Here is a 23735-nt window from a genome sequence, read left to right on the forward strand (position 1 = left end):
AAGATCACTTTTGTTTCCAGAACCTTGTGACTCTGTCCATGGTAATCTTTACTCGCTCATGTATTAGATGACAGACCCTGACATCTAATAAGTGCTCAGTAACTGATAGCATATGTGATTATGCCTGTTATTATGGTTTAACTGGTCTTAAGCCAGCAACAGAGAGAATAAAATTAGAAAGGTAAAGAGAAGTTGGTTCATCTTTCTGAGTTTCCACATTCTCATCTGGAAAATGGGGATACTCTACACGCCTGGAAGAGGTGGTGTGAAAAATCACTGGGCGATGCACATAACAGAACCTGGTGGATACCTGGTTGGTACTCCACAAGCATTGCTTTTCTTCTTTCCCCTTCCCTTTCCTCCCTTCTTTTACTGTCTTCTGTTTGACTAATCCCACAGGTCCATCCCACTGCAGAGGAATGTGCTAAATCTTTTCCTTTTTGCTCCTCCTGTGGGAAGACAGGCAAGATAAACTAGGTGTGGAGAAACCTGAGGTAGTGGTTTGGTCGGGCCATTTGTAAGGGAAAGAGATTAACAGAAAGCTGGTGGCTGTGACAGAGGAATGTTGCAGCTAGGAAGAAAAGCAGCCTCCATGGAGGCTTTTGACAAATCATGCTGGCCTTCCATCTCTGAGCCATGCAGAGGGTCTGTCTGTGAGACAGATTCAGGGCTGGTTAGTTGGTGCTCCCCAAAGCAGATAAGATGAAGTCATGACTAAAAACAGTTAAGGGACAGTCAAAGAAATGTGAATAAAATTTCTAATTGTACATGGGATTTTACATTTTATTAAATCTTATTTTAACTGCTTGATCTTGTAAAATATGAATGGATAGTTCATACTGGAGAGCGTTGTTATGCTTAACTATTTTAACAAGGGTTCTGTTACATGTTATTTTGCTTTGCTAAAGCTGCTAGAATGCAATATATCAGAAATGGAATAGCGTCTGCCAAGGGCATTTATTAGGATACAAATTTACAGTTCTAAGACCATGAAAATGTCCAAATTAAGGTATCAGCAAGAGGATATCTTCAATCAAGAAAAGCTGATCCCATCTGGGGTTTCTCTATCACATGGGAAGTCACGTGATGACATCTGCTGTCCTCTCCTGGCTTCTGGTTTCAAAAGGCTCTCTCAGCTTCTGGAGTGTCCTGGGGCATTTCCTTCTATATCTCCAAATGTCTGTGGCCTCTCCAAAGCGTCCCTCTCCCAAAGGACTCCAGTAAGCAGATTAAGACCTACCTTGAATGGGTGGGGCCACATCTCCATGTAATCAACCTAATCAAAAGGTCCCACCCAATAGTAGGTCTGCCCCCACAAGATTGGATTTGAAGAATTTGGCTTTTCTGGGGTACACAACAGTTTCATACCAGTACACATGTATAGGAGAGGAAATTGGGGAGAAAAGTGTGCTAGGCTCCTTTTCTCTACTACCTTATGACCACAGCTAAAAATGCAACCAAGACCTAGTTATTCAAACCTAAGCCCATAATAAATCAATGATAAGCAAGAGACTCCGAGGGAGACATCATCAGGTCAACAAGACATCATCAGGAGCACAAAGTCCACCTAAAGAGGAGCAGTGTGGACAAGGGACCTGAGTATCTTCGATGCAGGGCAATGCTGGTACTGCCTTGCACTTTCTCAGATCTTGTGCATGGCATAACCCTTGTGGCCAGAGGTTGCACAATTCTCCCTGAGTTGGGGTGAGAAAATGAACGGAGAAACTGAGTGGAAGATGAGGGAATATATAGGGTTATAGCTCTTAGACCACTCAAGGGGAGACCCCCTCCTCTGGATCTTCTCAACATTCCATGTTCATCTCCAGCATAGCATTTACCAAGCTTTATTAAAATGATCTCTTTTCTTACCCATGCCCCTCACTAGACTGAATGCTCAGACAAAGTTGTATTTTCAGTGTCAAGGGTAGTACCTGGCATACTTTAGGTGCTCAATAAATTCCCACCATACATATTACTTTCAGCTAATAATGACCAACTTAATTAAGACCACGTACTCAAGAGCCAAACTACTCGGGTTTGAATTCCAGCCACTGATTAGATAAGTTATTTATCAAATCTCTGCTTTAGTTTCCTACTGTATCAAAGAGGTACAATGGTGGGACATGCCTCATAGGTTGCTCTGAGGCTTAAATGAATTAATGCATATTCTGTGTGCCTGGCACACAGAGCTCAATCAAGATTGGCTAATTTCTCCTCCTCCTCCTCTTCCTCCTCCTCTGTCTTGTTCACTGTCATCATTGTCACATCAACTTCCCAGTAACCAGGGATACGTCATTAAATCTGGTCTTTAATTTCCTCTTCTGCATACAACTACATGCTCGGTAAGGTCTTTTTGGGCACTGACACCACATGGTTCTCTCTGGGGTATATTTTATTCATTCTATCTGTGAGTCACAGAAACTTCTGAATCCCAAATTGTATTTCTCAACCCACGCATGTCTGGGTCACCTTCCTAGAACAATGAGAGTTACGTGCTCAGGTCACTCGACTGTGTGCATGTGTGTGTGTATTTGTGTAATTTATAGCAAGCCAAATTAAATTAAATTCTATGCAAATACATCATGTAATGCACTTCAGAGGCAAACGGAAATATCTTTGCATTACCTGTTTTTGAGAGTATACGCACAAGAACATTTGAGAGTTAATGAAAATTCTGATTAAATGGCAAGCTCCATGTACCACCTTGTCACAGGAGCAACTGTCCTTTTTTGGATGGGAGAGAAGCACAATGTGAAATGAGAAATTGAGAAAGATAACAGAAGTTGGAATGGGGTGCCAGAGGAAGGCAATCATTAAATTACTGAAAATAACAGAAGAACAAAAAAAAAAAAAAAAGAAGAAGAAGAAAGAAAGAAAAAAAAAGGTGTGAAGAGCAAGAAATGCAATTACTGTAGTAAATGGTATTCAAAAAATGCTACCATTTGTGTAAAAAGGGAGATACACTAACACTATAACACATATATATATTCATAAATTATCTCTATAAGAGAACACAAGAAACTGACAACATTGGTTGGTTCCAGGAAGAAAAAATAGAAGAAGCTGGGGGCTGGGGGCTACACAAGTTTTTGTCCTTTTTAAACTATGAGACTATATTACTTATTACAAAATGGATTTTTAAAACTGCATCTCAGTGGGTGACCAGAGAGCTGAACCAGAAGTTAGAACCTGGGTTCTGGTCCTACCTTCATCAGTATCAATCTATGTGTCTCCTAATAAGTTTATCCCCTCTCTGAACCTTGATTTCCTCCCCAGAAAGTAAGTAGGCTGAATTAGATTTCATAGCAAGCTGCTACCTTTTAAAGTGCTCTGTAAAACATCAATCCTGATGCTTTAGCTGGGGTCCCCCCAGCCCTACACAGGGTGAGCTGGCCAGCTCTTATGCTCCAGACCTGGTCCTTCCCTCCGGCCCCTGATTTCTCTTCTGGTGGTCTCGGTCGCTTGTTTGCCCTCTTAACCCTGGTGAGTCTAAGAAAAAATTCAGAGGAAGAGAGAATTAGGAGAGGCCAAGCGTAATACAAGAAGACCTTGAAGTGAGAGAAAAGAGCAGTGGAGATGCCGAAGCACGTGCAAGGTAGGATGGGACAGCAGCTCCAGCGCCAGCCCGCAGTGAAAAGGGGGGAGGGCTGTGAAAAACTGAGAACGTGCCATGAGCTAACACCCCAGTGAAACAGTCTCTTTCCGCCAGTGCAGAAAGCCCCATCATGACTACTGGGCATTTGCTCAGCCAAAGGAGGTGTCCAAGAAGACCACTAGGCTTCAAGCAGAGGCTGGGAGAGGAGAAAGGGGAGGGAAAGAAGGGAAGAGGGAAAGGGAGGGAGGAATAGTGACAGAGAGTCAAGGATGGTAACACAGAGAAAAAATGAGACAAAGAAAGAGGAGAGAGAAAAAAGAGAGAGATTTAGGTTCATAAGCAGACCCACAAAAACCCATCTACCCCATAATATCAATCCATTGTAATATTAAAAGTAGTAGTAACTAATCACCATTGGCAGCATAGACCTAAAGGAAAGTACACTCAGCGTTTGAAGCAGAGGCACCAAGAACTCTTCGTTATTGCCCCTCCCTGAATCCACCACCATTGCTGAGTCCCACAGGTAAGAGGACAAATAACCTGAGAAAGAGCAGGGGCTGGAAGGACCAGCTCCAGCTGAAAGGATTGGTGGACTCACTCTCCCTAGAGCAGGAGGGTCCTGGCCCCAAGCATTGTGGTCATCTTTTAAGGATGTCTGCATTCAAAATCCCATTCCCAAAACAGACACTAGGGGGAAAATCATTGAAGGTGCTGATGACATTTAGCATGGAGAAAAGAGCAAGTCGAAGTCTTTGCTAGACAGGTAAACTGCTTGGCCCCCTTTCAGCATTGAAGTATTCTGATTTCCAATGTAACTGGAGGGTTCTCATGAGAAAGATCAAACTTATTTGGTGTGGATCCCCAGGGATAAATTAGGAGAATTTCACAAGGAGACAGATTTCATTTTGCCAAAAGGAAGAAGATTTAAACACTACAAGATGTTCCAGAATTGACTCAATTATATGTGCACTGTCACTTGATTCCTACAGCAGGTAGGGAGGAGGGTTAGACAATGTCTCGGGTCCTATCTAGTGCTGCTTCCTTGAACAGTTAGGATCAGGAGTAAAGCAGAAGGGTAAGGGCTCAAGTGAAGCCAGATCAAACCAACAAAAGTGTCAACTCTGAACCTTGTATTCTAAAACCAGAAAATTACATTGGCTTGAATTGACCTCCTCATCCCAATGAATTCAGTTCACGGGAGAAAGAGCTTATAATTTGTGGCAGGGGTCATGCACCAGGAACATGGGCGGGCTGGCTGGCAGCCCTTCCTGCCACTGCACACAGACAGCACACAGACTGCCAGGTGTGAACCAACAGATGTTTTAGAGATAAACAAGAAAAGGGAAATTTTCTTTGAAGCTTATTAATGGGAAATCACAATGCTAAATTCTAATTTATTGGTGGAGAGGTTATATGGGTCAGTTTGTGCCCTGCCTCGTAAATTTGTTTTTCTGTCCAAGTGGGGCAGACAGGATGAGAAAGCTAATTCATATGAGCCACCACCTCAGCGTAGCTCTGATGGCTGAGATGGTAGATCATAGAGTTTGAGAGCACAGCGATGGAGCCTGGATCCAACGCCTGCTCTTCTGTTTAGTAGCTGAATGGCTTTGGGGGAGTAACTTAACCTTTCTGTGCGAAGGGTTCCTCTTTAGTGAAGTGGACAAAATCACAGTTTGAATCTCATAAGATTATCTTGAGGATTAAATGAGGGTACTTATGATACTCGTTTTTCGTGCAAAACACTTGGAGCAGAATTTAGTTTAGCACTTAGCAAGTGATATAATTATTATAATATTATACTATTATTTATGCTAATACATTTGAAAGAAACATCATGATGGGGGAAAACCTTGAACTTTGGAATGCAGTGGAGCTGGGTTCAAATCCTGATTTCTGAGCCTTCGGCTCATCAACTGTAAAAAGAGGGCAAAGCTATCTCCCCTGCAGAGTTAGAGAAGAAATTAAGTAAAAGAATGTAGATTCTAGTTCAGTGCCCAGCATACAGTAAATGTTCAAGAAATATTAGTTCCTTCCCCCTCTGCCCTGGCATTGGTGTGCTTCCTCAGTGCTCCAGGGCACTGTGTCGTGATGTAGGGACGTAGACACGAATGGCCTGGACACAAATAGTGACCAGGTGATATAAGTACTATAGAGATATCAACCCAAGATGTGTCAGGAGAAGCAAAGGGAAAGAAGGGTCAAGGTTTGGGAGAATCAAGAAAGTCTTTACCTAGGAGGCATTCGTAAGCTGGGGTTTGAAGAATGGGGAGAACTTTGCAGGGCTGGTCAAAGTACCGGTTGGGGAAGGGGCTGGAGTATTTCAGGCAGTGTAGAAAGTGTGTACGTGTATCATAAGAGAGCCATTGATCATGGCCTGGGGTCACCCCTGTGTCTGTCTCTGGATTTCTGTGCCAAGAACCCTCAGGACCTAAGCAGGACACACATCCCCTCCCTGAAGGAGCTCCCCATCTGGGGAATTAATAACAAAACACAATGGCAGAGAAGACACTTTGTCGACCAAAAAAAAAAAAAAACATGTGTACATTTCAAGAGGAAGCCTGCCAAGAAAGAAAAAACCACAATGGCTAAACAGATCAGAGACATAAAATGTTTTTAAGCTTTTTTTTTTTTTACAAAATAGATCCTCATGCTACCCAGGATTATGATGCTGGAAGACAGCATGTTCTTTTCCTGGCTGTTGACTCAGTACCTGCACTGAGGTCTCAAAGTCCTTATGGGTCTCTGTGGCATCCCCAGAACCCCTGGGGCAGGCTGGGAGTGCTGAGTGTGAGCCTTTCTGAGGGACCCCAGGAAAGCTGGGAAATTCAGAATGCTATCGGCTGCAATCCAGCTACAGATATCTTCAAGGGACGGAATCCAAAGAAGAATTTCATCAAAGCCCAACTTAAATGGCTTCTTCCCCGGGTGAATTAGAAGGCTCAGGTGTGTGTGTGTTTGTGTGTGAACTGTGTGCACATGTTTGCCCGTGCATGTGTGTCATGCTGAAGGTGAGTGTGTGTGCATGCTTATGTGTATGTGTTGGTGCATATGTGTGATTTCTGTGTGTATGTATGTGTGTGACATGTGCATATGTGCATGTTTGTGTATGTTTACATGTCGTGTGTGTGCTTGTGTGTGTTTGCGTATGTCTATATAGTACACTATTTGAGCATCTAACCTCCCAAACTTTGTGTTTATGTTTGTGTATGTGTATGTGAGGTGTGTATGTGTGTGTTTATGTGTGTTTATATGTGTCTGTCTGCTGGAGCACTCCCAATTCGACTTCGCAAAGGGTGAAATTCCTCTCCAGGCCCAAATCTCTTCGTCTCCGGACTCCATTTGAATGCCTCCCTCCCTTTAGGAGCCTTTTGCGCTGTCTCTATCCCCCCATCCAAGTCTAGCCTCTGGAAAATAACTGGAAAACTCCTTTTACCCAGAGAGCTATTTGTCCTCTCTGGGTTGAGGCCTCAGTGAGTCAATTATTTGGGAAATACGGGTAGAGCCCTGCTGTGTGCCCCCACTGCCAGGCAGTCAAAGGAGCAAGGCTCCAGCTCCACCCTCAAGGCACCTAGCCCAGAGAACGTAAACTCTAAGTCCCCGTGGTGCAATAGAAAGAGCAGGGCTTTGGGGAGCTGGGTGCTGAGTCCTGGTCCCATCACTTAGGGATCTGTGACCTTGTGTAAGAACTTAGCCTCCAACTCTCCCCTATGACATGAGGCTAGCAGTACACTATATGAGCATCTATACTCCCTAACAAGTCAAGGCAGAATTTTAAAAGGCTAAATGATGGTGGTCCAGAATGCCCAGGGGTGAGTGGAAGACTCTGGGCTGGACTAGGAAGGAACAGTGACATCATCAGTCCAAGGGCTGCAGGATCCCCAGATTCGGGAATGGGAAGATGGAGTGTTTGGAAGGAAGCCTTGCCTCCAGTCGGCGGGAGTTCCTCTCCTCCCTCCGCACTCGGCTCTCACTGTGAGCCCACTCGGCCAGGGCTGAGCGGAACATCCTACCAGGGAGCGGGAGTCTAAGAAACAGGCGTCCACCTGCCAGAGGCTCAGCAACCGTGCCCAGCATTTCAATACACATACTAATCTACACAACCACACACACATACACACACACAAGACACCAACCATATGCCACATTCAGAAAACCTGATATTCACACATTGGTACCCTCATGTGTATCCACCACTCACTAAATGTACACGCACCCTTAGAACACACACACCATCATAAGCAGTATCCTCCATATATACCGCACACACTCATACCCACAACACATCACCGGCAAACATGTTCACCTTCAGGAGATACAAAGAAATGCCTCTTCACACATACCCACAAAACACACATTCTACCCACAAAGCATGACACTACATTCACACACTGGCTCACACATCTGCACATTCCCAGATTTACTCCCTCTATAGCATTTCTGGCACACTCGGAAGCCCTCGCACGCTTACACGCTCATGTCCGAGTGTAAACACAGTTTCTACTACTCCCCATTTCGCGCACAAGCGCGCGCACCCCGGCACATCTGTGCAGCGTGTCTCTCGCCCGGTCGGCTCCAGCAAGAGGCTTCCCGCTCGGTGTGCAGCGGCCACAGTGGCTAGGAATTAAAATGCAGCGAGGAGGAGCCGGGCGCGTCAGCACCGCGTCTCCAGGAGCGCACAGAGCTTGCCGCCACCGCCCCACCCGCCCGGAGCCGCGGGGCCACCGAGCGGAGGAGCAGGTCCTCGGAGCCCAGCCGCGCCAGCCTCGCGCGGCCACTGCCCAAGTTCGCCCGGGGCCCGAGAAGGGCTGGGCAACCGTGAGGGGAGCGCAGCTGCTGCCGCCGCCACCGGGGACTTGTAGTCTCGAGAGGAGAAGGGCGAGCGGAGCAGTGAGTCTCCGGCACCCCTCTGGAGGTGTAGCCGGGGCTCCGCAGTCCCCAGCTCCAGGAGCCGCCGTGTCAGGAAGAAGACGAGGCAGGGGACAGCGAAGCCGGGCTTTTCTGGGGACGCGAGGCAATCCGGAGAGCACCAGAGAGAAGCAGCACTTCCCTCGGGCCGCCAGCCTTAAGGGGCCCGGCAGCGAGCAGCTTCCTACAGGACGCCCTGAGAAGCCCCCAGCCCCAGGCGAGAGAGGGTGCATCGCAAGACTCGGGCTCGGGACTTGGAGGAACCTTAGCGCCTCGGCCGATAGTCGCCCGAGACACAGTGGAGAGGGTCCTGGAGGGAAGGGAAAGAGGGCAGCAGGAGGCAGGGCTACCACCCAGCCCAGTACACACCCACCCCACCCGCCGAGCCAGGAGCAGCGGTGTGCCTCTGGGGGCGCTCGTTCCACGGCGCCTTCTCTCCTGTCCCAGCACCGCTGGGGCTACGGTCCGGGCTGGTGGGGTCCTTGGGGATGTTCAAATCAGGCATGGTGGCCGAGAGCCCCCTCTCCCAGGACCTGCGTAAAAGCTGGGGTTAGGCGGGGCAGGGGGGACTCAGCTCAGGGTCCCCCGAGGTCCAGGAGGAAGGGAGGCGGGCGCAGAGCCCAGGGACCGTAGAGGCGGCGCCCAGTGGGGCCCCTCTAGAGGTAGTGCCCGGCGTCGGGCATCCTCCAGGGAGACTAGGGCCCAAGAGAGCCCGGGAGGCGCTCGGGAGAGGCCAGCGCCAAGTGCAGCCGGCCCAGGCGGCGCTAAGTCCCGGGCCGGGCGCCCGCTGCGGCGGCGGTGGCGGCGCCGGGTTGGCATGCCGCGCCACCGGAGCTCCTTTCGGGCGTACGCTTCCCTGGCCCGGGCTGCGCGCGGCTGCTGCTGCTGCTTCCATTGCTGCTACGGACTTCCATGGCGGCTCCGCCCGGCCGGGACCGCCGCGGCTGTCGCCAGCCGCGGGCTGAATGAATGAGCCGGAGCGGCGGAGCCCGGCTGCCCGCGGCCGCGCTCACCGGCCTGGGACGCTTCCGCATGGCCCGCGAGGAGCCGGCGCCCGCGGCGGTGGCGGCGGCCGGGCAGCCCGGAAGCGGCAGGGGCGGCGAGCGCGAGCGGGCGCTGCATGGGCCAAGGGTCGCCCGCAGGGGGCGGCCGTCGCTGAGCCGAGCTAAACTGCACGGGCTGCGGCACATTTGTGGCGGACGCCCGGCGGGGGGAAGCTCCTTCCAGCGGCGGGCGCTGTGGGTACTGGCCTTCTGCACGTCCCTCGGCTTGCTGCTGTCCTGGTCCTCGAACCGCCTGCTCTACTGGCTCAGCTTCCCGTCGCACACGCGAGTGCACCGCGAGTGGAGCCGCCAGCTGCCCTTCCCCGCCGTCACCGTGTGCAACAACAACCCGCTGCGCTTCCCGCGCCTCTCCAAGGGGGACCTGTACTACGCCGGTCACTGGCTGGGGCTGCTGCTGCCCAACCGCACCGCGCGCCCGCTGGTCAGCGAGCTGCTGCGGGGCGACGAGCCGCGCCGCCAGTGGTTCCGCAAGCTGGCCGACTTCCGCCTCTTCCTCCCGCCGCGCCACTTCGAGGGCATCAGCGCCGCCTTCATGGACCGCCTCGGCCATCAGCTGGAGGACATGCTGCTGTCCTGCAAGTACCGCGGCGAGCTCTGCGGCCCGCACAACTTCTCCTCTGTGAGTTGCCCTGGGTTCGACCCCGCTCCCCCTGTCACCCGCCCCCACTCCTTGGAGCCAGACCGGCTAGTCACCCCCTCTGGGCCAGACGCCAGGCTCCCCGTGGCCTCAGCCACTCAGGCGTCCCTGATGCCAAGGCAGAGCCCACTCTTGTGGGACATCCTGTGAGTCTTCTCCAGGTTGTAGGAAGTTGGGTACAACGGGTGGAGGAGTCACCTCACCCAAGGCCAGTCTCCCCTGTCCTCAGCCCTTTTCCTTTGAATGCCAGCCCCTAAATCTTTCAACTCTGCTCCTCATGGTCCCCTTGGAGAATCCTAGTCCCCCTTGTGCCCAACTTACTCCCACGTCTGGAGGACTCCAAGTAACTGCCCTGTGACTGGGGGAAGGGATGGGACTAGAGGGAAGTGTGCTTCACATATGGGCTTGTTGTGTTCGGGAAAACCGATAGGAAAACCGATAGGGAGCTTATCAGAAAACCGAAACCACGAGAATCACGCAGAGTTCCAAAACGCTTAGAATCTAGGTGGACTTGAGGGGGCTGCGCCCAGTCTGTTAACCAAGACTGGAGCTGTAGCCGGTTTGGCAGGGGAGGTAGCAGCTCCCCGGGATGAGCTTTGACGGAACAGGAGAACTAAACCGGGGGCGTTCCAGGCAGGGCTGGTCTGTCACCTGTCCTTCTTCTCCAACAAAGGAGTTGAGTGGGTTTCTGGTTCTGGAGGAATGTCCTCCAGTGGGGCAAGCAGCATGGCAGAGATGTTGTGAACAGTCGGGACCGGAAGAAGCTGTGCTCAGGGTTTGTAAACCATTTGCTGTGCTGGTTCCCCCATGCTGTGGGCCTGGATAACGCAGCTGTCGGACAGAAGGTATCTGCCTTGTGCAGCCTGCCTAGGGGGAGTTGTGGTGCCAGGCCTCAGCGGGTTGCAAGCTTGTCCAACCATTTGTGTGTAAATGGCCCTTAGATGGGTTTGAGCTTTTGCACAAGAGCAGGACAGGTTGGTGTGTGTGTGTGTATTTATTTGTAATGTTTTGGTGGTGATTTCTCTAGCCCTTATTCATCACTCCTGACAGCCTCGTCTCTAACAAAGCTTTTTCTGGGATGCTGAAGAGATATCACCATTCCAACAGGTGTTAGCATGGATGCCAGTCAGGCTGGATCTCTGATTGGCTGATTGGATTATTCCTTGTCTAGGATGGTGAAGCTTGCTTTGATCTTACCCTCCTGGCTTTGCTTCAAGCCAGTATGTAGAGTAACCCTGAGTTTTCCACCCAAACATTCCCTTGTTTTCTGGATTTTTTAGCTTCCCTCTAAATAGTACCTGATGGCTCCCTCTGGCAAAAAGGAGATCCAGTTAACATATGCTTTTCAAGAGGCTTCTTTGAGAACATCAGGCACATTTCTGAGATCCAAAAGATGAAGAGAGGAAGGTAGTGAGCCCTGTTGTTCATCATTCTTTGGCTGATCTCTAATTAGCAGCCCCCAGACTTAGTTTTCAAATTGAATGCTGCATCCAAGTGCCAGTAGCCCCTGACTTCAGCTCCAGGTTGTACAACACAGCACACCAAATAGAATTGTGAGCATCTGATGATTGCTTTCTAATAGCCATTATTATCCCCAGTTTAAGGATGAGGAATACAAGGCTCTGGAAAGTTGGTCCAAAGCCCAGCTTTGTAGCCCACCAAAAGGCATTACACAGAAGCCACATGAAACTTTCTGCTTGGACTCTGGACCTCTCTTCTCTCAGAAGACCCCTGGCTGGGTAGGTCTCTGCTCTCCGCACCCCCTCTCAGTCCTTTCATCCTGGAAGCGTAGCTGGGAGAGATGGAAGTGGAGCTGCCCCCAGCTTGTTCAGGTGGTCAGATCCTTAGTCACATGTTACCGGGGTCTAAACTGCTCCGTGACCATCGGGCACAGCACCTTCCAGAGCCCTGAAGGTGCTCCCTGGCAGGCATAGCTGCCATTAATCCATAGTTGCATGGATTAATACTTAAAGAGTTGAGGAGAACACAGTCAGGTCTAGGATGTGGGTTTGTTACTTTTGGGGAGATCTGTAAGGCAAAACCCATTCCTCTGATTTCCCTCTCTGCTCACACCCGCATTCCGTTGGGGCACACCCTTCTATGACGAGCCCCCTGGGCTCCCGCATCTGAAGGGTTCACAGACACACCTTTCACCCAAGCCGAAGTAGTACCTCTGTTCCCAAAGGTGCGTGTTCCTGGGGACTCAAAGTGACCCCTAGTGGCTTCTTATCATAGTTGTCTCCTGGGAGTTTCCGGCCCTTGATACTGCACATGGTAGATTTTCTCCAAGACCCTCAGAATTAGAGGCTGCCCCCACCATCTGTGGGAGCCAGAGCTATTTCAGGGTAGCCTCAAATACAAAGCAGGCCCATCAAGAATATTTTTCTCTAACCATACTGCCCTGTCACTAGACTCCATCCTCTTGGATGGGATGGCACTTCAGTGTGGTGGCTAAAAGCATAAACTCTCAAGCTGGGCTGGCGGGCTCAAATCTCAGTTCATCATTTACTGTGTGTCCTTGGGCAAGAGATTTAGCCTCTCTGTTCATTAGTTCTAATCCATCTAATGGAAATTAATATATGGGTTATATTAGTTGTCATAAATGTTAAATATACACACGTACACTACATAGGCATATAGAGAGAGACAGACAGACAGGGAGGGAAGGAGGGAGAGAGAGGGGATAGGGAACATTAAAACTGTGCTGGGTACTGTATTAATGCTGCCTTTAAACGTTGTCTGCCTCTTATCTGGTCTTTTGGCCCTGGCTCTGTGCCCCCTCCCCTCTGCCTTCCATCCTTTGCACTGTAGCCAGAGTAGTCTTTCTAAAATGCCACTGGAAGCATATCAACCCCCTTCTTAAAACCCTCCAGTGGCTCACCTCAGGCCCCCCACCTGCTCCCTCCCTTATCTCTTGCCACATGCTCCCTCATGCATATTCTCAAGCTCCACAGAAGGGCTTGAAACAGCTGAACCCACTGCTCCTCAAGCCTCTGTGCTTTGCTCTTGCCATTTCCTCTTTCGGTGCCCTTTCCTGCTGCTTCGTCTGCCTGGGGAACTCTTACTCATTCTGCAAAACGCAGCTCTGGGGTTTCTTCTGCTTTGGAGGCTTTGCTAAACACCCCCAGCCCCGACACCAAAGAAGCGCCGATGCCCCCTCCTCCTTGCTCCTCTCCTACCCTATGTAGATGTCAGTCCTCACACGTGTACGTGGCATCGCACCTGTTGGTCTACGTCTGTCTCCAAGTCTGGACCAGGGCAGGAGTCCTACTGGATTCTCCCTGGTGTCTCTGGCACCAGCACAGTAGGTATTAGGCAAGGTTTGGGGAATGAACGCCTTTGCCAGGTACCAACAAGACTTCCTTGTTGTCCCGGGTCACTCTCTCTTAGTCTTTTCACTTAATGTATCCTGAGAACACCAGTGAAGTACTTTTTCCATAAAAACCAGGTAATTTCTGGGCATTTATTCATTTTGGGATAAGGGTGGGGAGTGGGGAACAGGATGCCAGGCACTCCCCAGATAGCAAGCCCGAAAGGGAACCAGTGCAACTAGTGTGAAGTGAGGCTTCAGAGGAATTCTTTGGTGGGGCGAAGTGGGGGTGGGGAGGATCTACCAGCAGTCACCAAAGTCCCATTCCATCCATTTAGTAAGTGGTCTGGAAATGAATCCAGCAGGGCAGGGGAAGTGGGTTGTTAAGGGATAACTATTGGATCTCATTCTTCAGATCCATTCAGGATGCGTTATTTGCAGTGCCTGTGTTTATTGCAGCCGTGCAAGGGTTAATCACTAGGCAGTCAGATAAAGTGGCTTGGGCATCTGCCTGCCTGTGTGGTTTCCCTGGCATCAGCAGCAGACCTCTGACTCTGCATACTCTGGCTCTTCTGGTGCAGAGGAGAGCAGCTTGTCGAGAGATGGAAAACGGTGGGGCCAAGCCATCTGGGTCCTGGAGCCTTGAAAGAGGGACCAAGGGGGTGGACACAGGAGCTGACAGCGGCCAGCCCATGGTGCACTGCAAGGATAAGGAGCAGTGACGCCCTCTGGGAGGCAGTACGGCCCAGGGCAGTCAGTTGGCCCTCAGCTTAGGTCTTTGGCTATGCTCCTTGCTAACTGTGTGCCTTGGGCCTGTGCTTTGCTCTCTGAGTCTCAAGTAATAATTCCTGCTTTTGGGAGCTGGGATGAAGATAACATATGTGCAGTGACTATCACACCTGGACAGCTATAGCGCTCTGTATTTGGGAGATGTTGTTATAATGTAGATAAAGGGCTCAGCATTGTGTCTTTGCATCTAGTGGTAACAGCTATTAATTATTATCAATATAATTATCCTGTCTTATCATCCCCACTTACCTGAGTGGAGATATGCCCACTCCCTGGTTCATGCATTCAACCAGGGTCTACTGAGTGTCAACTGTATGCCATGCTGAGCTAGTTGCTGGGGTAAAAGCTAAATAAGGGCTTGGTATTTGTCCTCTAAGAGCTTGATTCCTCAGGGTAAGAAAAGGAAAGGGATTTGTGAACAGATGCCAGGGGCATGAAGAGCTGCTATTTGAGCATAGAACTTGTTTTAGTTTCTTGGCTGCTAAAACAAACACCATCCAATAGGTTGGTTTAATAACAGGAATGTATTGGCTCATGTATTCAAAGACTAAAGGTCTTGCTTATTCCCAGGGTCAGTATCTTCTGGCATGGCCTTCAGTCTTTGGGGTTTATTGGCTTTCCTATCACATGGCAGTGCACATGGTGGCATCTTCTCCTTTCTCTTCCAGGTTTCGTTGGCTTCCAGCTTTTGCTTGCTCCCATGACTTCTCTTTCTGTGTCTAGTTTCCTTTGCTTATAAGGATTTCAGCTATATTTGATTGAGGCCCACCGTCATTCAGTTTGGGCACACTTTAACTAATAACATCTTCAGAGGTCCTGTTTACTAATGGGTTCACACCCACGGGACCAGAAATTGGGACCTGAACATGCCTTTTGCGGGGGACCTGATTCAGTTCCCAACAGAGCACTGTCTGGCTCAGACTGGGGGTCTCCAATGGCTTTCCGGAGGAAGAGCCACCTGAGATGAGTCTTGAAGGATAAGTAGGAGTTACTAAGTAGAGAAGGAGACAGAGGGGATTTCAGGGAGTGGTGAGAGCATGTGCTAATGAGAGAATATAGAGGCATGTAATGATGTCATTGAGCACGTGCTTTCTAGGCCTGAGAGTCATTTGAGGGGCTGGATATGGCTTAAGAGTTGGGGGTGAAGTGATCATGTGATGTGAAATGGGTACCTGGGGGGTCATACTAAAGGTTTTGAACTTTGCTGCCAAAGTTCTGGCTTCTTTCGTTATTGGCTATTAGATTGTGGAAGGAGACCCCATCTGTGTCCTGACCTCCAAGTGTCACCCCATTCCTGAGTCCATGGGGGACCCTCTGCTCTGTACCCTTCACCATTTTCCACTCCTATTCACAGGCTTCAACCTTGAGTCCTGATTTTGGCCTAGTCAGATTTACTGAAAGCTAAGGAAACAGTTTTAGGTTTCATCACACTTTGTCACATCAAGCAGGCTGGCTGTTATGAGCCAGCAACAGTAAACAAGAAATCATTTCAGCAACATATTATTTAAAATGGACAAATGCTGTTGAAATGCTGCTAGGCCACGCAGTCCAGTAGTTTGGGGATGGGTGCGTGGATTCAGAGGGGCAAGAAAGTTAATTTTGCTTTTAGTGAAACAGGAATAAATGAGCTAACCCACGTCAAATATTTAGAACCGTTTCTCACACCACATAAGCATTTACGAAACGTTGACTGTTTTCCATTATCGTTACTTGTAGCAAGCATTTTGAGTGAAGGACAAGGGCCGGTAGCATTGGGCAGCTGGGATGTGCCAGACCAGGGCTGGGCATATTTGTATCATCTCAATTCTCACAAAAATAACCCTAAAAAGTTGTATTATAATCTGTATTTTACAAAGGGGGAAACTGCAGCTCAGGGAGGATCTGTGATGGACCTAAAGTCACACAGCCAGAAGATAACAACTCTGGGATTTGAACCCAAGTCCTCCTGGCTCCAAAGGTGCTAGATGAGGGAGGAGCAGCATCAATGGGGGCAGGGGAATGTGATAGGAAGTCCATTCCAGCCTCAACCCTGTCCTGACCAGGAGTGTGACTTTGGCTTCAATATCCTCCTTTGTAAAATGAGGGCATAAACCAAATGACCGCTGGGACTTAGCTGAAAAGTCCTATGTCTAAGTGAGCAATCAGGGGAAAAGAGCACTTAAATACCACAGACGGCTTGAGCTTTTCAGCCAACCATTGCTTTTCTTTGCAGAGCTGAAATGGTGATTAAGGGGAATACGTACAGGTTATTGAAGTGCTAGAGACACGAAGGTGATTAAATAGACATTTATACAAGGAACATGAAAAGACCTTCACTGGTTATTTGACTTCGGGGAAATTAGTTTAGGGAATCAAATATAAACTCTGCTCTGGTCTGCAGATACCCAAATTGACCAACGTCCAACTGATTCAGATAGTGGCTATTTGGGGGCCACTATGGCCAGTCATGAAGGCATCAGTCAGATTTCTGCCTAGATGACTCAATTCGGTGATCAGAAGCGCTGGAGGAATTACTAGACTGCTCCCTCTGAATGTCTGTCATTTTGATTCTCTTAGGTAATTTGCTTGGATCAGCCACTCAGAGATTCAATCAGCCAATTCTTTTGAATGCCCACTGTGTCCTGGGCCCACAAAGATAACTCATAAATCCAATCTGTTTCTTGCAAATAGGCCTTTGTGCAAAAGTGAATGTGCTTCCTTGCAGTGACTGGGTCTAAGAGGAGCCCCCCCCCCCCCTACGGAGAGTGGGGCTGAGTGTTAGCTGAGTCCATTCTACAGAGGAGGAAACCAAGGTTCAGGGTGGTGTAGATGATACAACTAGGAGGCAGGAGAGTCAGGATTCAACCAAGGTCGGTCCAGCCTGGAAGCTGATGTTCTAATCTATTATACCATTGTGCCAATGCTCACAAACCCTGGTGAGAAGAAACCCTTCCAGAGAGGGAGACACTCACAGTCTTTCAAGATTTAACTCAAAGCTTCTTGCCCTGTAAGTCAGCGTAAGCCCTGAAATCAGCCTGGATTCGAAGGCCTGGAACTTTGAGAAGGAAAGACCATTCCTAAGAGTACTGGGTCATTGAAGAACTTGCATCCACCCACCCAATCGGCCAAGCAGCTTGATGAAAGTCGATTTATGGAGGGAAGTCTAGGAGATGTGAAAAATTTAATTATGCCATGATCTGAACTAGATTACCATTTTCGTACTTTCAAGGACACTGATAACTTGAAGTCCTGACTAAGAAAATGCTGCCAATTTGAGATCCTGTTCAGGCCTATGCTGACAAATAGATGACTCACTTGAAATTGGAACATGAATTGTTGGTAAAACAAATAGAGGCTGCTAACGGTACACGGGAAGTTTGTTCTCCTGAGCATGTCAAATATCTCCCCTGACACCATTGTTTATTCTATTAATTTGCTTAGTAAATTGTTTCCTCTGATTCCACACACATTTATTGAGCCCCTGCTTTCTGCCAGGCACTTCTACATTTGTTATTTCATTTCATCCTGACAGAGGAGAGTATTGTTTTTTCTTTGTCATAGATAAGGAGACTGAGGTTCAGAGTGGTTCAGTAATTTTCCCAAGAGTTCCTATGGGAACAGGAGAGCAGGAGGGTCAGAGTGAGGGAAGGAGATGTGATGAGAGAAGCAGAGGTCAGAGAGAGATTTAAAGATGCTACACTGCTGGCTTTGACGATGGAAGAAAGGGGCATGAGTCAGGAAATGAAGGTGACCTCTAGAAGCTGGAAAAGGTAAGGAAACAGATTCTTCCCTAGAACCTCCACAGGGAGCACAGTCCTGCTGTCTCCTTGATTTTAGCCTGTAAGACACATTTATTTGGGACTTCTGGCTTCCAGAAGTGTACAATATATAAATGTGTATGGTTTTAAGTCACTAAATTTATGGTAATTTGTTACAGCAGCAACAGGAAACTCATACAGGCCTCAAAGTTCTTTCTGCTACAGATCCCAAATCTATATGGTGAACCAAGCTGGGTGGGTTTGGATTAAGGTCTGTCTAAAACCCCCCAAAATAAAAGAATCAGTAACAAACATGCATTGAAGTTCAAAAATAGTCAATGAAAGAGGATTGTCACCACACTTACGTTCATGACAGATTGGGGATTTGGACTCCAGAAACTTAGAAGTAAAGAGACGGAGGGAATAGAAAGAAGGTGATCTTGGGAGTCTGATGGACTCAGGTTGAAATCCCAGCTCTTAGCTGGGTGACCAGTGGGAAGTTACCTTCAAGATTGTCCCCTTGTTTGTAAAACAGGGATCATACCTTCCTTGCAGGGTTGTTGTGAAACTTGAAGATAATATATTAACTTATTGAACAACTTATTTGTTGAGAGCTGGTATGTGCTAGTTTGGGCAGGTGAAAGTTGAGTATAAATACAGAAAGTGTCCCTACTCCCATGAATATAAAAGTACAGCACAGATGTGTTGACTCTAGATATACTTAAACTATCACTGTTATCATCATCATCCTTATTAATGGGTGACACCCCTCAATTCTTCCAGGAAAGACTTCTAGGCCCTGAGAAAATAGTGTATTTTAACGATGACTTTCTGTATGTTGTTGCAGTTCTAACCAGGAACCATTATGTACTTTTCATATTACACCTCTATGGCTAAGTCAGAGCCTTTGAGTGTTCCTTCCCTACTAGTAGCCTGATAGAAATAAAAAAAATCAGAGAGGGAGATTGAATTGCTCCAGGTCACACTGCAAGTCACTGGAAAGCTTGAAATAGACCTTGAGGATATTTGTGCTTAATCCTACAGACGATACTCTCATATCGCCCCAGCATCTGTTTCTTCCCCTATGAACTTTCTCGTTTTCCGAAATATGTATTCTGGCCAGCCTCTTCCGTTTCCAATGGATATCTGATCTGAAAGTTGTTGATTCTCTGATCTCTGAAAGTGAAGGGTTTAATCTCCCTTGGATCCCCTCCCAACGAAAATTACTTTCCCACTTTGAAATGGCACGGGCATCCACTGTGAACTCACGTCCATAAATCTGAGCCTACTGCTCAGGAAAGCAGATGAGGTTTGATTCTGCTTCTCAACACAGTCTCACAGAGCAAATTATGGACAGAATTTGATTTATAGGAGCACCTCAAAGGCTCTGGAGTGTGACGTGTGTTTATTCACTTTATTACCATTTATTTTACACTCTCTCTTTATGCTCCCTGCCCATGGATTTGAAAGACTATTTGGATAGATGCTTACGACCTGCCAGATTGCAGAGCCCCATTGAGGAGAATTGCCAACAGCCAGGTTTGGGGGGATCCTCATTCCAGAGTTGGGGGTAAAGACCAGCCTAGGACAAACAGGCTTGAAGACTCTAGTGCAAAGTTCTTGCTTGAACTTCCCCAGCTCTGCACTGGTATGGTGCTTGGCACGGATCTCCAGCTGCAATCCCGGGATGTGTACCGGCAGGCTTGATTTAAGATTCCAATATCTCAGAACAGCTGGGGATATTTAACATTGCTATAATTACATTACATTTTTGATGGTACATGGAGTGAGTGCCTTTTTGTTGCATGTATTCGACGCGCATCAAATATTTTAACCAGCCAGGGAAACATGACTGCATCCTTCACATCCGAGTAGTTTTGTTTTTTAAATTCTGGCCCAGACTGGGTATCGTGGGTGCCAATCTTCCTTTATCATGTCTTTGGAAAGGCAAGGAGCCACATCGCCTTGGCTTTGGCTGAGTTGCTGAGAGGTGGGCTATGATGCTGGAGAAAAAAGGAAATGAGACGGGCCAGCTAAGCACCCCTGTGCACCGGGAGTGATGCCTGGGACTTAGCATTTCATTATAGCTGTCCTTACTGTGGCACCACGAAAGCAGCGATGAGGAAACGAAGGCTCAGAGAGGTGGATGTGGGCTTGCTAATAAATGGTGGGGTTGGGTCAGCTAAGGGATCTTTGGAGGCAATTCTGGCCTCTTGGGTGGGATAGGTGGATGCCCAGAGGTGGGGCTGGGGAGGGAGGAAATGAAATGGACGTTGATCATCAGAGGCCCAGGTAGAGGAAGACCTACCATGCACCAGGCACTGTGCTCCACTCACGTTATTTTCTTTAATCCTCAGGACAGCACTTTGGGGTCAAGCACTATTGTACTCCTCTTACAGATGAGGAAACTGAGGCTCGGAAGGCTACTGGGGCAAGGGTTGTTGAGGGCCTGCAGATCTTGCTCTTAGAAGACTGCATTTGAATACTTAATGTATTTTCACTCCTTGCTGCTCCCTTCCTCCTCCTTCCCTACCCTGCTCCTCGTTACAAGAATCTTAGCCAGCCAGTGAGGTTGGAAATACCTGTTACCTTGTCTGACCTCCCTCTTTGCACCATCCTGAAGTCATGGGTTCACAGCCCCGAGTCACCCAGCCAAGTCGCTTGTGAGCTGCGATGTATCCTTTCTCAAGGGAATTTTCCAACTTCCGTGCCATTTCTCAACCTGTTCCATAACCCTAATGCCTTGATCTGCCATTCTGCCTCTTAAACCCTGTCTGTTCTCTACCGCTGTGTGCTCAGCTGTGCACAGACCATGCCAGGGAGGATATGTGACGATCTGATAAGGGGCTGCCTTGGAAGAAGAGACGAGGAAGCGAGGCAAAGCAGGTGGGAGGGAGTGTGGGTTCTTAATCTGCCCCTTTATAATGGTTCGAATTTTGAAAAATCATGTGTATGTTTAGCTTATAACAAACAAACATATAAAATAAAATTAAAATACTGTTTGAAAAATCTCATCTCTTCTGAGGCTGGTCCTCCGTATGAGTCACCCTATAAAGTCCCAATAAAGCGATGCTCTCCATTCTTTAAACCACATAAAACTCACTTTGTCTATGCCCCTCTTACGACCCTTTTCTTTCTTTTATTGCAATCGTATATGTACACGTATACATACACATATGTTTATACATATACTCAGTGTTCCCTTAATCAGATGAGCATCTCCTTGCAGACAGGGACCATTTTGTGGCTACTCTGTTCCTGGCACCATGCCTTGTACGTGACAAGTGCTCTGTCGTAATAGTAAGTTGTCAAAGAAGGAGAAAGGACTGGATCCACCAAAATACATGTGGACCTGTTCAATTTTCATTAATTCATTTGTAAAGAGTTATCAAGAATGTTCGTGTGCCAGACATTAATCCTAGATACAGGACAAGGAGGGGAAAGGGAACAGCCCTTCTCTTGCAGAGCTCCCAGCAGACATGGGACTCACTGGGGGGGCTTGTTAAAAAGGACCAGAATGACTGAATCAGAATTTATAGGGCAGAGGCTCAGCAATCTGCATCTTTAACAAGACGCCTGAGTGATGGAGAATTTTAGGAGAAACTGTGTGTGGTGGTGGAAGGGAGGACAGGTCATATACAAGTAAATCAGTAAATGAACAGGCTCGTTTCAAATATTAATAAATGCCTTGAAGGCAATAAAATGAGAGGATGTGATAGAGAATGGCTGGGGGCTACGTGAAGGCAGGGAGAAGGGAGGGATTCCTCCTTGGAGTGCAGTGACATCTCTGCTGAGACGTGAAAGAGAAGAAGGGGAGCCACTCTGGAATGTGGGGAAAAGCATTTCAAACAGAAGGAATAGCAAGCCTGAGGCCAAAGGTGGGGAAGAACTGCCTCCTTCTTCCAGCACAGGAAAATTCAGCTTCAGTCCCTCAATTCCTCTGGTCTTTGTACTGTGGGTACATCTGGCTCCTTCCAAAATGTAGCTGCCTCTCTCACCCACACAGCATGAGAGAACAACATGATTCCAGCAGTTCTGAAAATATTGACCTTCAGAATGCTAATGTATTGCAGCCTTAGGTCCTCAGGCTGATCTCTCCTTTAAAAAATAACTAAAATGAGCGGGGAGAAAAACGCAGGTTCAAGGATCCCTATGCCACTCCCTGTCTGAGGGCAGACGTGGCCAGGCCCTTTCCGTGGAGTGCTCCATCATGGTTAATTAGCACCACGTTTCTCTGCTCATCAATCATCTTAAAGGCAAGGTCTCCACCTTTTTGGTGTTCAGAGGGATTTTCCTTATTTGGCCTCTAAAATGTTAGGTCAGGATAGCTGGTTGCCCACCTGTGAAAATAGCAGGTGGTTCCCCCTAGCTTTGCATTTCACAGAGAGCTTACAGATCTCTTACCTCCTCTCATTTTCACAAGAACCATGTGACATAAGAAAAGCAAGCCGCATTGTTCTTTATAAATGGGGCAACTAAGATTCAGAGAGGGTAATTGACTTACCTAAGGTCACCCAGCTACTGCCAGAAAAGATCAGTTCTCTCTCCTGCTGCCTCCATGGTACTTCCCCTTGCCTATTATGGTGAATTGCTACTTAGAGACAAAATCTGTCCCCTCCTGGGACAAGTGCTTCTTGATTCCCACTGGAAGTCATTGTGAAACCTGGTCAGGGAGTTGAATCCTTGCCTTGGGGGACCCACAGTGGTGTCTGGGTCATCTACAGATACAGTCCCTCAAACCTAATAACTCTATTGTGTGCAGAAAGCACCTGGGGATCTTGGAAATGAAGATTCTGGTTCAGCAGTTTTGAGCCTGAGATTCTACATTTCTGACAAGTTCCCAGATATTACTAATGCTCCTGGGGCACAGGCCAGGATCTGTAAGACAGGAGAAGTTAGTGTAAGCAAGAGAAAGAGAAAATGGCCTCTGGCCTGGATCGACCTGGGGTCTTATCAACCTGGGCCCTTGATTTTGCTTCACAGCCAAACATCCCTCTTGGCCAGAGTCCCAGGTGGGCCCTCCTTACCTAAATCCTGCCCTGAGAAGCAAAGCTGCTTCTTCCAACCTCCACCTTCTGGCTGCTGCTACTGCTTAGAAATGCAGACGGTACAGTGACTGGTAAGTCTCTATTAGGGCTGGCCCTTTCCTTTCTCTTTATATGATAGTAAAATAACAAGTCATTAAGAAGGATGGTGTGAAGGAGAAATGGCAACAGAGTTACATATCTCCAAAATGAGTTCCCTAAGAGAATGAGCTGTTGCTCGATATTTCTGCTCCTTTTTCTGATTTTGTGGATATCGGTGGACGTGGCAGTTAGAGGTGTGAACCCTGGAGGGAGAGCCTCTGATTTCACAGTAATCAGCCTTTGTCTTTGTGTAGCTGAGGGGGGAAAGCCTTCAATTTGAGGAAACCAGTCCAATAATGGCTTTTATAGGTAATGCAGTTAGATGCCCATGCTTTTATTGCTGCACAGCAATAGAATTCCAAACCACGCTTGGACCATTCATTTCCCATTGATACCCTTGTTTGTTTGTTTTTTCAGTCATTTATTCCTTTGCTTGTTCTTTTATTCATTCATTGATTCACAGATTCATTTACTCATTCATGCATTTATTGAGTGCCTTCCAGGCACTATATGGAGCTCTAAGCATGTCAAGGTGAATCCATCTCTAGCCATCAGATTCAATCTCCTCTCCT

At 48.0% G+C, this 23735-nt stretch overlaps 1 protein-coding gene across 1 annotated transcript in view; it reads left to right on the forward strand.

Annotated features, from left to right (window-relative positions):
* Positions 1 to 9469: 9469 nt before the first annotated feature.
* The window catches only part of LOC143687832 (acid-sensing ion channel 2-like), a 269367-nt gene continuing 255101 nt past the window's right edge, over positions 9470 to 23735 (forward strand). Inside the window, exon 1 of the mRNA XM_077165195.1 lies at positions 9470 to 10183. Within this exon, the coding sequence (XP_077021310.1) occupies positions 9470 to 10183 (714 nt within the window). The remainder of the gene's footprint in view (positions 10184 to 23735) is intronic.

Source organism: Tamandua tetradactyla, chromosome 6 (genome assembly GCF_023851605.1).
Source record: "Tamandua tetradactyla isolate mTamTet1 chromosome 6, mTamTet1.pri, whole genome shotgun sequence".
NCBI classification, from domain to species: Eukaryota; Metazoa; Chordata; class Mammalia; order Pilosa; family Myrmecophagidae; genus Tamandua; species Tamandua tetradactyla.